The sequence below is a fragment of the Plutella xylostella genome, chromosome 12 (genome assembly GCF_932276165.1).
Source record: "Plutella xylostella chromosome 12, ilPluXylo3.1, whole genome shotgun sequence".
Lineage (NCBI taxonomy): Eukaryota > Metazoa > Arthropoda > Insecta > Lepidoptera > Plutellidae > Plutella > Plutella xylostella.
The window spans coordinates 5,271,033-5,286,411 of NC_063992.1; the positions used below are offsets into that span (position 1 = coordinate 5,271,033).

General features: G+C 37.7%; 1 protein-coding gene across 49 annotated transcripts in view; it reads right to left on the reverse strand.

Moving 5' to 3' along the window:
• Positions 1–15,379, reverse strand: part of LOC105385131 (Down syndrome cell adhesion molecule-like protein Dscam2) — a 70,019-nt gene that overhangs the window by 37,324 nt on the left and 17,316 nt on the right. For 14 of the 49 annotated variants that reach the window (XM_048624621.1, XM_048624604.1, XM_048624605.1 and 11 more), the window contains exons 3-5: positions 8,363–8,547; positions 7,802–7,940; positions 1,428–1,610 (exon numbers count right to left, since the gene is read on the reverse strand). In XM_048624621.1, the coding sequence (XP_048480578.1) occupies positions 1,428–1,610; positions 7,802–7,940; positions 8,363–8,547 (507 nt within the window). Of the gene's footprint in view, positions 1–83; positions 220–454; positions 591–790; positions 971–1,131; positions 1,269–1,427; positions 1,611–1,720; positions 1,851–1,989; positions 2,105–2,284; positions 2,422–2,523; positions 2,686–2,797; positions 2,969–3,078; positions 3,241–3,340; positions 3,515–3,604; positions 3,724–3,876; positions 4,039–7,801; positions 7,941–8,362; positions 8,548–15,379 lie in introns of those variants that run through there. The other 35 variants (XM_048624628.1, XM_048624626.1, XM_048624629.1 and 32 more) reach the window with 20 other exon arrangements.

Genomic DNA, 15,379 nt, shown 5'->3' on the forward strand with positions numbered 1-15,379 from the left:
TATACAAACCCTGACGAATAAAAGGATTTCAGGAGAAGGAAAGGAGTCAAGGAGGAGGATGGACATGAAAGAAGCAAATATACCCAAATCTGACGACTCCTCAATCCTAACCTCGTCTTCATTTTCATCTTCGGATATAATCCAAGAACTGACAGAGACGTATTCGGACACAAAACTTGGTATCTGACACTTTAATATTGCGGCATTTCCGCGCAAAACGTATTCTTCCCAAAATTTCACATCGTAAGCTTGAGAAACAACTGCAAAGAGTGGAAATTATGACTAAATTAGTGAAAATCTACTTTCTGCACCTGTTTATCTTTCAGTCCTAACATCAGAAGTACATCGGTTTGGACTCAACAAATAAAACATAATTTGAGGATAAAGGTTCAGGGATCAGGAGTTAATAGTACAAGGATGAACTGCCGAGCGCCGTCTTATGGTGAACAGTTACCTAAATTAATATCCGAGTCTAAATTTATTTCGGACTCATCCGTCTCCCCTTCCGATATGATCCAGGAAGTGATGCTAACGTACTCTGATACGAAACTCGGTATATGGCATTTCAAAATAGCTGCATTACCGCGTAGCACATTTTCCTCCCACAAGTTTACAGTATACGCCTGTGATACCACTAGAACAAGATGGAAATAAAACCATTTGAGGAAAGATGAATGAGGCATATGAATATTAATTAGCCCGTCGTAGTGTTATCATAATTGTTTTCCAATATATCAGTTAAGGATGGGATAGGATAACAGGATTGAAGGAAACCCTAATTTTTGAATACCTAAATTGGAAGTGTCATCTACTTTTATTTCCATCGTCTCGGCATCGTCCTCTGAAATGATCCATGACGACACAATGACGTATTCTGACACGAAGCTAGGAATATGGCACTTCATGATCGCGGAGTTTCCACGCAGGACGTTTTCTTCCATTAAATTAACGGTGTACACTTGAGACACCACTGGAAACAACATGGTAACAACAATGCTAATAGATAGGATAAAAAACCATTACCTACGCAAGATATGACAAGGTTTCTGGAGGCGAAAACCCTATAACAAATATTTATTAAGGATAGGGAAGAGGAATCGGACTTGTTATACGAATGAAGCTCCATCCTACCCAAATTATCGGAATCGTCTGGTTTAATTTCTAACTCTTCAGTATCGCCCTCTGATATAATCCAGGAGGACACGCTAACATACTCAGTTACGAACGTTGAGATGTGGCATTTCAGGATCACGGCGTTTCCACGCAAAACACTTTCTTCCATAAGGTTTACGGTGTAGGCTTGTGACACCACTGTGAAGAAAACAGCCCTTCTAAAGAAGTACATATTAAGGTAGAGTAGGGATGTGGGTGAGGAAAATAAGGACCATCAGCTTAGGCGCTGACCCTAGTATCTAAGTTAAATGTACCCTCATTATTATCGTGATCATCTATTTTAATTTCCCTTTCTTCTACTTCTCCTTCAGAAATTATCCATGAAGCAACAGAAACGTACTCCGTAACAAAACTCGGGATGAGGCATTTCAATATGGCTGAATTTCCACGCAGTACGTTTTCTTCGACTAAATTAACCGTGTACGACTGAGACACCACTGCAATAACAAAGATATCAAAACATCACTAATGGTTAAACAGGTTTCGTCATTAAAGGAATCCAGGAAGAGGGGACAAGTATGTTGTACCAATTGGTTTCAAATAATACCATAATCATCATTAGGCATGTATTCTCCACCCTCGGTATCATGCCAAGACACTATTTGAACATGATCTGACACGAATGAAGGAATGTGACATTTGAAAACGGCGGCGTTTCCTCGTATAACATACATATCATAAACTTGAGACTCGTAAAATTGGTTCACGGCTGAAAAACAAGAATATAACGATTGATAAAATAATTCACGATGACGAGTCTAGGGGAGCCTGTGGAGCGGATAGGGACAATTGGGGTCGACGAGCGATCTCCATTACCGTAATTGTCCTCCGAGTTGCCGGCAGAGAATGCAGCGAGGGATTCGTTTTCATCCGTCACCCATTCCACAACTTGGACATAATCGGACACAAATGAGGGAATCAGGCACTTGACGATAGCCGCATTACCGCGAAGAACGTACTCGTCAATCACGCGGGGCTCGTAAGCTTGATGCACGGCTGAGGAAATATACATCTAGTATTGAATTTGGGATTGCTGCCAACGTAGAATAAAAGGAAATAAGGTTGGATTGAAGGATATTATCGTAGAGTATAGTTAACGTCTACTATATACCAGGATCAAAGTCATTATTTTCATCTGCTTGGACCGTCTCATTGTCCATGCTCCAGGACACAATATGTACAAAATCTCCAACAAACGAAGGCACGATACATTTCAATATCGCTGTGTTGCCCCGTAAAACGAACTCGTCGTTGACCCGCGCCTCATACGGTTGAAGAATAGCTGCGACAGAAAGTGACAAGGATTGAGGAGAAGGAAAAACTAATGTGGTGTTAGCAGGTAGCAGTTACCCTCGTCATGAGAAGGGTAGTAAGTTCCGCCCTCACTGTCACTCCACATCTCCACAAACACAAAGTCTGACACGAAGCTCGGAACTTCGCACTTCATGATAGCAGCGTTACCGCGGATGACATACTCATTGTCCGCCTCCGCCTCGTATGGCTGCGCCACAACTATAAATTGCCAGCATTTAATTATTTCTCAATATTTATTAAGGTATTAGGAATCGGAAGGGGTGGATACGGGATTGAATATGTAAATTGAAGAATAACAGCTGATCATTACCGTCAGCATCATTCGTATTATTAATAGTTAATATTTGTCCATCGTCCATGATCCACGATTCTACATAGACGAAGTCACTGACAAAAGACGGTATCTTGCAACGAACAATAGCAGCGTTGCCTCTAATCACGTACTCATTTTCGGCTTCAGTCACGTAGAACTGCGACACCACTGAGGAATACCAATGAGATATCTATAAGGAAAATGACAGGATTGAAGTGTTTGGAAAATCGTTTAGAGCGGGAAGTGGACATTTGGTTGTTTAGTGCTGCCATTGTTACCAAGGTCCTCGGAATGGGTAATTGTTGTTCCCTCTTCATCTATCCACGCTTCTACTTTAACAAAATCAGCCACGAAGGAAGGTATTGAACATTTGAGAACTGCTGCGTTCCCGCGAATAACGTATTCAGTTAGTATCTCAGCTTCGTAGAACTGGTTAACCACTGCAATAATGACATTGTATTCATACAACTCCTAATACGATCGTTTTTTTCTGGGGAAAGGATTACAGGGATTTAAAATGGTTTTATTCATAAGAGTTACCGATGTCGTCGGTAGGGAGGTATTCGCTGCTTTCAGACTCTTCACCCCATCCGACCCAAGCCTCTACTTTTACAAAGTCGGCCACGAATGAAGGGATGTTACATTTTAAGACGGCAGTATTTCCGCGAATAACATACTCGGATACCACTTCCGCCTCGTAGTATTGTGTTACCACTGAAATTCAGATGTTTTATGACTTCAATGAAATTGGTGGGATTTATTGGATAGGATTAAGGGGGATTTGCTGATATTGTGATTTAGTACCGTCCCCCTCTTTAATATCTGCTAATTTGTAAGAGTTATCAGACTCGTCGTGCCACGAGACGACCGTCACGAAGTCTGCTACGAACGAGGGAATGGAGCATTTCAGGATCGCTGAATTCCCTCTAATTACGTATTCATTATTGACTTCTGATTCGTACTTCTGCTGCACCACTGTGAAGGATCGTTTTAATGAGGAAAGTTGAAAGGAAATTCGAATATGAGACTGTAGGAAGCGGGTGTCGGTAGAGATTTAAGGAGGCAACGATTTTAACCGTAGTTTTCGCCCGGAAAGAAGTCCTCTTTTTCATCAGTGTGCCAAGACAGAACGTCCACGAAATCGGCCACAAAAGAAGGAACTTGGCACTTGAGCAAAATACTGTTTCCCATTATTACGTATTCCTTGTTGACATCCGTATCGTATTGTTGAGCGACCACTATTAATTACACACAAAATAGTAAAAAGCAACAAATTAATTTGCAATGATTATTCCTGGAAAGAAATATTTCATTAATAATATACTAGCGAGCAATGAAAAAGTTCCACTTGCAATTGCTTTTTCATTTATGTTATAGTTTATAGAACTTTTTCATTGCTCACGAGTGTATGTACTCGTATAAATATAACACACAATATTTTATCAAGACAAGATAAAACAAATGAGACGATGAACATTCGTAGACGCCATCGCATGTGCCATTGACGATTGTCAGTCATTGAGGTGTTGAGGGCATGCACACTCTACATTATTACACAATAGAAATGTATGCTAACTGTCTGCATTATTCATTATGACTGCAGAAACATGCGTGCGTACTATAGAATCACGTTGAATAAATTTTATTTGTTCTTAAAATAAGGTGCCAAATTAGTAGATTAATATTTATAATCTCTATATGGCCCTATTAAATTCTACAGCTGGCTTATAAACCGATTGCCCTTTCAGTTGAGGATGGATGATTTGATTAACCTTATTGGCCCGGTGCACGCGGGGCAGCGCCCTATGATTGTCAATCAAGTGGACTCGCCACCTAATAGAGACGCTTGTTCAATAAATCACTTGAACAACACTTGAATGACTTAATATAACCATTTAAAATAAACATAAGAAAGTTAATATTACTTACTCCAATGTCATAAGCGGTCTCTAATATCTCTTTCATCTTTCTGAAGAAATGTTAATAAAGTATTTGATTTCCTTAAGTTTCTTTAGTTACATTCGCATTGTATCTGTCTTGGAAATTCTATCGATTCCCATCACTCTCTACATTCAATTTAAATTTTATGCACAGTATTTTTGTAAATATGTGATTCCTTATATTGTTACTATAATAATTACATAATTTACTCAGCTCTTTAAAATTTTGAGACTTTCAAAATTATAAGTAATTAGGTACCTAGAGTACCTACTTACCTATAGGTAGGTAAGTTTACGTACTTGTTGTTGGTTTTAACTTCGTGACTAGATTAATAAAAAACAAACATAAATAATAGGGAATATGCAAGTAGTTCAAATAAAGGTCAAATATTATTTATAATAAACTTTCTTGTTTCTTAGCTACGACTCCATCATTATTTTTGATTATAATTTATTTTTGAGCAAGTAAATGAAGTTGAAAAGTACAAAAAAACTTCGGTAAATTCTAACTTCCGAGAAACGTCACCCATTTTCTTAGGGCGGATGTGACGTCATAATTCTTTATATATCAATCTCAGAATAATAACTTCTTTGCGTTTGCGTATAGTTAAATAAATGTCAAGTGTAAACAAAGAAATGTTAATGTCACCGAGTATTTGTGATGCTCGTTGTGATCAGATACGATGGATCACATAAAAATTCTTCCAATACGAGTTGATCCTAGCCTCCTATAACCTCTCCACTTCTTGTTTGATAATATATGCTTGTTTGTTTGCAAAGTTTAGGTCTTTTTATATTTTTTTTTGGTAGTGTATGGGCTGCCACTAGTTGTTCTATTGTAATGAGGCGTAAACAGCCATTCGCTAGTCAACGAGCCACTCAAGTATGCTCCATATTGCAACACAATAAAATTAAATTTGTATTGTAAGTATTATGACATGAACATGACACAAGTTGCTCTTTCTACTTTTAGGTTATAATGGCAGTCGTTAGTATATTTCAAAAGTTGTTTTTTTTTTCTAAATTAAGTTATGGAAGAATTCTCGTAATCAGAAGAACTGGACACATTAAATTTATTACGCAGTATGAACGAGTAAACTGTGGCCAGCTGCGGAAAAGGACAGCAAAGACTATTGAAAAGTCGAGAGCCGTGTGCCCAAATATTAGGGAATATGCATATATTTTTATACTCTTATTCGATAGTTTAGATAAGGGGGTTTAGACCTTTGAGATTATGCACAATGGTTCCATTCAAGAGAGCCAGGTGCAGGTTCTTACACCCCCACAGATAATAGAATAGAATGACCCACTAACCCTAGTCTCTCTTACTGAGAACCAAAGTTACAGTAAGTACTTACATACAATACAAATATTACTTTATATTCATATTGCCATAATAGCGTAATATTGTGTACAAAGGTCCTCTGGTTTGCGCGCTCCCATTTCAAAAGAGCTACTAGCAGCTATTTACGAGCTCCCATTACAAAACAGCCACTGGTCACACTTTATTACCATTACAAAACAGCCACTGATCACACTTTATACACTTCCTTTTTCGTTTGTTACCATGACAACATTGGTTTGTTGAAAATACAAAAGAACTCTGTGATTACTTGATTAGGTAAAAAATCTATGCCGACTGACGGGACTCATTATTCTGAGCCGTGAAATTAAACGATTATGACGTCACGACAGCCCGCCATCCTGACGGGAATTTCAAAGTGGTCGTGATGGTTGTAATTTTTTAACTTTCTTTAAAATACCTTAAATTACTTATTTTGGCGTTGATTTTTTTTTTACTATAATAAAGTGATGTAAAACTATCCAATAAAAGTATAAAAAAAAATTACGCATATTCCCTATTGTGAATGTCGCTCCTTGTCATGTTCGTGTTTCACAAGATAAGTAATGGCTGCTTTTATAAGATTCATATATTTTAGCCCGAGATGGTTTTAAGTTTCTTTTATCTTTGACGCTGTGGCTGTTACCATTTGTTTTCTGTGAAGATGGTAAATAATCATCATGAAGCCCTGTCAACTTATCTAAGTATATACCTACTATATATTTTTTTAGTAAGTACCTACCTACCTAATCAATCTAAAACTGTTGTAACTGGGTGTGTCACTGATGTAGTAACACTAATATCAGATGCCCACGAGGGAAATAACTCATGTAATGCACATTTACAGTAGTGTAATGGCCCTCTCGGTGCACTGTGGCATTGACTAACTTGCCTCGTATTGAGTTCACTACGTGATTACACGATGCGTCATGTTTAAAACATACTGTTCAATTATAACGACTCTATTTGGTCTAAAGGTCTATGAAATTGTAGTTATTCGGTTATCTAATTCAAATAAATGGTATTCGTGATTAATGTTACTTAATTTGGAATTTTGACATTTTATCGACACTGGCATGGGTTACAAATGCTAATCGTCTTTACAGTTTTAACCTATACATATAGGTAGGTTTTAATTTCCTCTAGTTCATAATTCGCGTAAAGTCAATAAATGTTATGAATTAATGATGAACATAATAAATATAATCATGGCAATTATTGCTTACAATGCTATTATGAACCTTGATATTGATAACTTGTTCTCCTCCTGTCACCCTTCTTTCTGGGTATCACGAACTCTTGAGTCGTAAGTTATCTGTTCAGTTGATAAGACTATTTATTTACTTTACTTGTCTAATTTTGTCCGAAATAGGACAAATTACTTACTTAAAATACAATAATCTTATTGCATTATGCATAGTTAATTAGTTATGTGTCTTTTATGTAACTAGAAATATTTTTCCTCAGCATCACATAATACATATTATATGTGACGAATGATGATGATGAATCTAAAGTAAACATACTTAATAGCTTTTCTTTAGATTCTTTCACAATCAATTTCTGAACATCAATTAATCTACTTTACCAACTGAACATCCAACAAACGATAAATTTCAACCCTTCAGTTCAGTATGTGTTCAGTTTAGTAAGTAACAGTGGTAACAATCTTACCAGCTCTGATCAAAGCCAAGTAAGTAACAGTCACAATAATCTTACCAGCTCTGACGTTGACGTCGCGCGAGTGTATGGAGCCGGTGGGGTTGCGGGCGAGGCAGGCGTACACCTGCGCGTGCACCTCCTGCCGGTAGTCTTCGGCGCGGAACGGAGGAAACACCAGGTTGCCGTTGGGTAACACCTGGGGAAGGTACGCTGGTTAGTTGCTGAGGAAGAACGGACGTGGATTCTTCGTGGACCTCCGATTCCTACGCCTCACGTTCATTGTTCCGGGGAACCTTCGCCTTATAAATAAATTGAGGGGTTGTTGGACTTGATATTTTCATGAAAATTGCAAAGGATGTCGCTGATATGCCATTCACCGCTCAGGCTGAATTACGCCATAAAATTTTAGCAAGAAGGTAGATAGGTAATAAGCGCAGGAAATCGAGTGCCCTTAAAATGTGGCTCAAGGAGTTGGACACCGGCGTTTTACATCACGATAGGCTACCAAAAGGAATAAAAGACAATCTTTTATACCAGGAGCACCCTGGGCTGTCACAAGACCACACGACGCGCTAAGAAAAAGATACCAAGAGCACAGACATATCAAAGAGCTCTCACCTGTCGCAGTCCAGGCACGTCGCCGACCGCGGAGCCGTCAGCGCGGACCCAGATGACGTCAGGGGTCGGGGAGCCGCGCGCCGCGCACTCCACCACCGCGCCGGTCGTGTTGCTGAAGTCCACTCGGTTCGGGGGCTCCTTGATGAAGATCGGCCCGATGGTCTCGTCCTCGCATGCCACTAGTCCTGTAGGATGATGGGGTGCGTTAGTACTTGTTATTAGAAGAGATTTTTTTTGTTTTGCGACTTATTTCAATAAAATTGTGTTAAGTTAATCCAGTATTTAATCAAGTTCATATTTTTTAAAGTTTTCTTGACACTGTCTAATCTTTTTAGTTAGCGCGTTATGCGTTAGAAATGTGTTGGTATATAGAGATGGATGAAATTAGTTACCTATAGCACTCTGTAGTGAAGATATAGTGTCTTTCTTAAGAACTTATACCAGACCCGTCTAACAACCTCATTAGAGTCATTAACGACATAACTGACTTGTCTGGACACATGCAACATCACATTCACATCTCTCTCTACACCTATAGTTAGAAAATCTCTTACTTAAGAGTCACGCAGCGTGATGAATAAAAAATACATGAGCTTTAACTCTGCTCAGTACAATTTAATTTATGTTTACTCACGATTAATTCGTTATTGCATCATTTTATTATTGCAGGTATTTAAGGTATTCGACTCTTAGTATTTTTGCCACGCCCCGCAGGCCGCAAAATTAGAGGCAGAGGGAGGTCTTAAAATGAACAAAATTCAAAAAGCCTACCAAATGGCTAATGCTGTGGTGTCTCTCTCTGCTATTGCCTAAAGCCACTCATAAGGACAATGACGTTTCAAGTCTAAAACAGTAACAGTGGGGTAAAAGTAGTGCAGTGAGCGACTGCGCTAGATCCGCGAATAGCCCGTGGAGTGGGCCCACTGTGCAGGCACTAGATCCCATTTCTGATGCTCGACCCAGTTCGTGTCGAGTCCGCTGAATTGCATCTTTTTGTGTCCCTAGTTCGGTTTAAGATTGTAGCTGCATTGCTTTTATAGGCCAAGTTATAACTTTATATGGCTTGAAGTAGTGCACAGTGGTACGGCACGCGACCTCGCCCGGACATATGGGCCATGACACGATGAATAGCCCCCTACTACTACACCCAATTAGTTGGTCGGATTAAATGAATGACCCTTTTACGCTCTACCCGAGTTTCCTGTGCGAGTAATAACTACAAAATAACACGTAGGTAAACAATTTAAACTAATATTTAATTCATAAAGGTAACTTTGAGTATTTAAGCTCTAAATAATAGATTATTTAGGAGTATTGATAAGTGTATCGATTAAAAATAAATACTTAAGTCTTTCTAGTAGATAAGATTGTTTGTAAACAATCAAGATTAAGTGTTACATAATTTGGAGGCCGTTCTATGTGGGTTTTAACAACCTAATTATGTTTGTAGGTACCTGCGTTTGCCTATCGAGTTCCTACTGTTTAAAGAAAGCAGTTCCAGCAGATATGATAAGTACAGAAATATGATGTATTATGTATAGTAAAAATTGTGTAGCAAAGCACCCAAAGTTTATCAAGTTCAATTTAATTTAATAAAAGATTTCTTTCAAATTCGACCACAAAGAGCTTTAGCATAACCAATACAAACTACAATCCAAGGATGCAGACAAAAAATAGCAACAAAAGGATAAAAAAGCGCGGGTGTGCTCGGCTTACGACAGATGTGCGTACACTAGGGCATGCAATACCGCAATACCGGTATTCGTAATACCGGGATCCCGTACAAAATTCCCGCTTTTTTCAATACCGGTATTGAAAGTTAATACCGGTATTGAAGTAATACCGGAATCGGACTTTTTTAGGCTATAAATAAAGCGATTAAGATTTAGTTAGCCTTGTGTGTGTATATACTGTGAAAGCGCACTTGTTCCCAACCGTTTAATGCAGTTTTCGGCTGCTAGAAATCTACTGTTGACCATGCGTAAACCGGCACCGGATGTAAAAAAATAGTTTATTCTAAAATTTAAACTCTAAAACTGATTTCTCGTAAAAATCTACAACAAAATACAGAATATGATTGCATTTTCTTGTTTTATTTTGATGTATACGACCTTTAAACACAGTATATGCCATTTATTACAAGGAAGTCTAATACCGGTATTAATACCGGGATCCCGGTATTGAGTTGTAATACCGGAACTCAATACCGGTATTGAAAATTGTTCCGGTATTGCATGCCCTAGCGTACACGCAGCGCCCTGATTGGTCGAGAGCTCGACAGATGGCGACTAGCCTGCGCCCGCGCAGCCGAAGCGAATCCGAAACGATTTATCACGCCACTTGATGTCATGTTGTGATGATTTCTATGAACTTCTTATTATAATCCCACGTGTAATAAAGCTGCATCAAATTGTCATTAGCCATGATATACATGAAGTTTAACATCTTTATGTAAAGTGTCTACAGTAACATTATATTTTCATCTTGCAAAAAGTATTATTATTATGCCAATCAAAAACACGACCTTTCATGTTTGAAATTTCACATTCTTTGAAAGTAAAATGTAGAGTTATGAAAGTTTTCATTTTTAAATTATCAAAAGTTTCATCTAAGTATTTACCTATTTGAATTTATTTAATATAAGGTTGTATCCCAGGCGGTATAATTACGTAGCAATATTTATAAATGAATAAATTGTGATTAGTTATGACACTGAGGACCGATGCAAAGAAATTCTACCTCTACAACTACCACCCTTGGCAGTAGTCACATTATCGCATGTGATGTGTTATTAAATAACAACTTCGTAGACAATCATTTTAATTAACCATAGATTTGCATCGTGATTTTTTATTGATCGTTTATGTAAAACTAGATAATTTATGCCATTATTACATGAAACAAACAATGTTTCTAATAAGTGAATTATAGCCATTATCTACTCATAACTACCTACTTACTGTATTTCAGAGGTTTCCTATATAATAACCAACTACATTTATAAGTAGGTATTCATAAAGTAAAGATACACGTTTCTTCTTGAAGCTCACAGTATTCTATATCTCTATGATGTTCTCAACTTAGAGAGTTCATTCCCCCTCTAAAATATGTAAACCTCGTGCGCTACCGGTGCATGCGCTTATCACGTTATCTCTAACTTCTTAAAGTTTCATACTGTTACGGTTGCTTGCGAGATCATTAATAATTCATCCACACTTAAATCTGAAGTATTTTGTTCGTAAAGTTATTTTTTGTTATAATATATCAAGATGATGTTTGATCTACCCTGCCTTAGTAAATACATCGCTATATTATATTCATGTTTTCTCTAAAACTTTTTTATACTAATGCGTGCAGCGTTATTGCCTAAAATTATACTTTAATTTACAAATTGATCTAGGTATTTGCTCTTTTAGTAAGAAAAAAACTGCTATTTTAAATAGAATAGATTAGAATAGAAATCATTTATTTGACACACAGCAAAAAAAAATGAAAAAACAAAAATACAGTAACTTTCGAAAACAGCTAAGTACTTATATATAAAGAACTTAAGTAATAATTAAATCAAACAAAAAAATATATGTACCAGTACATAACATTGGACAATATGCTGCGTGTCAAAAAGGCACATCCACTCAGCTATTGCTGCGCCTTAGAGGAACTCGAAGGACACAGCACTGGTGTTTCAGTGGATGCCCAGCGTGACGCACGAAACAAATACAAATAATATTGACAAAAAAACAGTTATTGCGCGAGCGACGCCGCAGCGTGATCACGTGTACTCCTGAAAACGGGATTTCGCACCGCCAGGGCAGAGAGGCCCGCCCCGCTGCGCTCGTCGCACGCGCACAGGTGCCAAATAGATATAACAAAATAGAAACAGAATAATTAAAAAAAACAAAACAAGACTTGACAATAACCTGTGATGCATTATTAATGGTGAGTGTGTGACAGATAATATCTTATAGGACTAAACCACTTAGCTATATACCTACCTACTTAGTTTAAACAAATACATACATATTGTGTACCTAGTGTGAAATTAAAATGTGAGTTAGTGAGTATAGTATAGTATGCCTAATTGCCTATGTGTGAGTGTAATATGCTAGAAAGTGTGTGTGTGTGTACCTAAGAATGAAATAACATAAAAATATATTTTTAATTTACAGACTACCTATGGAGACAGTATTTATTATACAAGTACATAAATAAAACCAATAGTTTGTATATATTAATGCACATGCCATCGCCGTGTTCAAGCAGATCCAGGAACAATGGAAATCCTACCTTACGCACTGAGGATAAGGTCGTGGTAAGTGCAATTTTATAAAATAGATTTTTGCATTGCTAATAAATACGACTTAAAATGATACTATATAGATATTTTATAGAGCAAACTATCTCCAAGCTAAATCTACAATGTCACCATAATATGTTTGGTTAGGTGTTGCACAAGATTCCTTTATCGTTCCCGGTTAGATACACAGTGTAGGTGGATCTGAGTTCTGACCACATTCCAACACTCTGGAGCTAGGCGACGCTCAATTGAAAAATTGCTTCCATTGAGATATCTAGTCATTAAAAGCCGGCTATTTTACCAACTGGTATAGATGCACAAATGTACTTACTTTTTTAAGTAAGTCGTTAGGTAAATTTCCTAAAAAATGATTTACGCGTTAAACCCCACTGATCATACTCACTATAAAATATCTACTGTGTTTCGCCAATGGAGTTGACACTGGGTTCGAAAAGGTTAACCATGAATATAATTCTACTCAACCTCATGATTATTTAAGAAATTCTGGCTACACAGACAACTGTGTGATCATCATCATCAAGCACTTTTTCAATTTAGTTACTATTCTTTGAAGAAAATCGTTACGTTTGTGTTGTTGTGCTATTGATGACTTCCTGTACTTTCTTTAAATGATTGATATGTGTGATATTTCATTGTATTTAACGTAGTTATAACACATTCGTTTGCATTGTTCTTAGTAAATGGTTTTAAAGTTACGACATTTACTATAAAGGAACCGTGTTTTTCTTTGTGTTTTTGATTAATGTTATATTCAATTAACCTAAATGAAATCTATAAATCTGAAGAAACCTAACCGTCTAAATTTCTCTCTCTAAAGTTGATTAAAGTCCTAGAAATTTCTACGATCATTATCTTTAACATCGTCAGGTTACAAGACTTTCAAGTTATGTCGCTGTACATCGTAGTTATAGCGTACCTATTCTACTGTTCTAAGAAGCTGGCGGCTCTCTCGTTGCCCTTTGTAACATTGTGCTGGCTGCGGACCGCCTCTTGTCTCGAGCATGTTTATGAATATTGTTTGTCTCTGCGATCGATGCCATGGACTAACGGACTCGGACATTCTTGGAGGAAGAGCCGGTGACTCAAATCATGTGTAAAGATTTTTCAATGAGCTCTTTGCGCTCATTCGTAAAACAATTGAATGTCTAATCTCTGTAAGCAGCCGGTGCTTTAAAGGTGTAGCAGAAATAATGTTTCGACCAGAATACCATGATATAAAATAGTCATAAAAAACAAATATTAAAAAAGCCTTAGTGCTTAGTTTCTAGAAGCTGTAAGTAAGTACCTAGTTAAGTAAGTACAGACTAGAAAAGATTCCGATCTAGATCATTAAAACCATGTATTGCATTGCCAGATCTCTGGTCTGAGTGCCAGATATCCGCGTCAAGCTTTGATTTTGGTTCAATAAATGCATGCAGCCGGCGCAGCGTCAATTAAATCAGCGCGCCCGACAACTCACTATGAAATGACGTGTGCGATATTAACGAAGTTGTGATCCAATCAGGGCAGGTATTCCACAATGGAGCACCTAGACAAGCCACTCGGTGCACTAATTAATGCATTACACCTGCACTCGGCGGCACTACGGTATGCCTTCATGAATAAGTCATGTCTACGCCCTCACCAGAGCGGTGTGGAACGCTTTCTGAACGTGGAAGCTGATAAATAAAACAAATTTTCATTCTAGTACAAATTCCTAGTCTAGCACAGACGCAGTAGTAGCTAAGTATGTTTAAAAAACTTAAGAAGATGTAAGAATTTTAGCCCACTGTGCGGACAGTGTTCAAGATAAATTTGACTTGAACATTTTAGATGTGAGCATGCTTGCAGATTTTTTGATTACTTACTTTATTACTTATCTGACTATTCGGAATTGCTTATCGTTTCAGTAAGATGATAACCCCTATAACTACTATCTCTAGGACACGCTTAATAACATGAATAACTTAGGGTGGGTTGCATCAACATCCCGGTTATCGTAATAGTTAAGGTTAAACTTAGCAATGACAGAGTCGTTACAGTTAATATTTTACTGCAACGTGTTGCACCATCAAATCGTCGGTCATTGTTAATGTTATTAGGGTTGCTATTCGTTTGAGACATAATTATCCCCAAAGTTACTGTGGGAAACGTTTTTATGTAAGGCAATACCAAATCTAGCTGTCGGACTGAAGCCGTCACAGAGTACATTGTAGCCGTCATTCTCTGTCAAAGCACTCAGTCTGTTGTTCCTCCAAATATTGACCAAAAGATTATCATCAATAAAACCCGCTACAAAGTGGACTCTAATAAGCCTTTATTAAGAGCGGTGGTAGCTCAGTCGGGTAAGCGCCCGCTTCTCACGCCAGAGATGCGGGTCCGATCCCGGCGCTGACATATTCCAATGAGTTCTTTTAACATAAGTACAATGTATACCATCGCTCTTACGGTGAGGAAAACATCGTGAGGAAACCTGCATATCTAGATTTAGCACATCTAGATATGTGAACCCACCAACCCGCAGTGTACCAACGTGGTGGAGAAATGGTCCAAGCTTTGGAAGGCAGTTTAGACCTTGGGGATATGCGCAAAGGTTCCATTCGAGAGAGCCAGGTGCAGGTACTTACACCCCCAGAGAATAGAATAGAATAGAAGCCTTTATTATTAATTATCTTATTAATTAATTCTTAACAAGTTGAAATAAAAACTAACGATGTAAT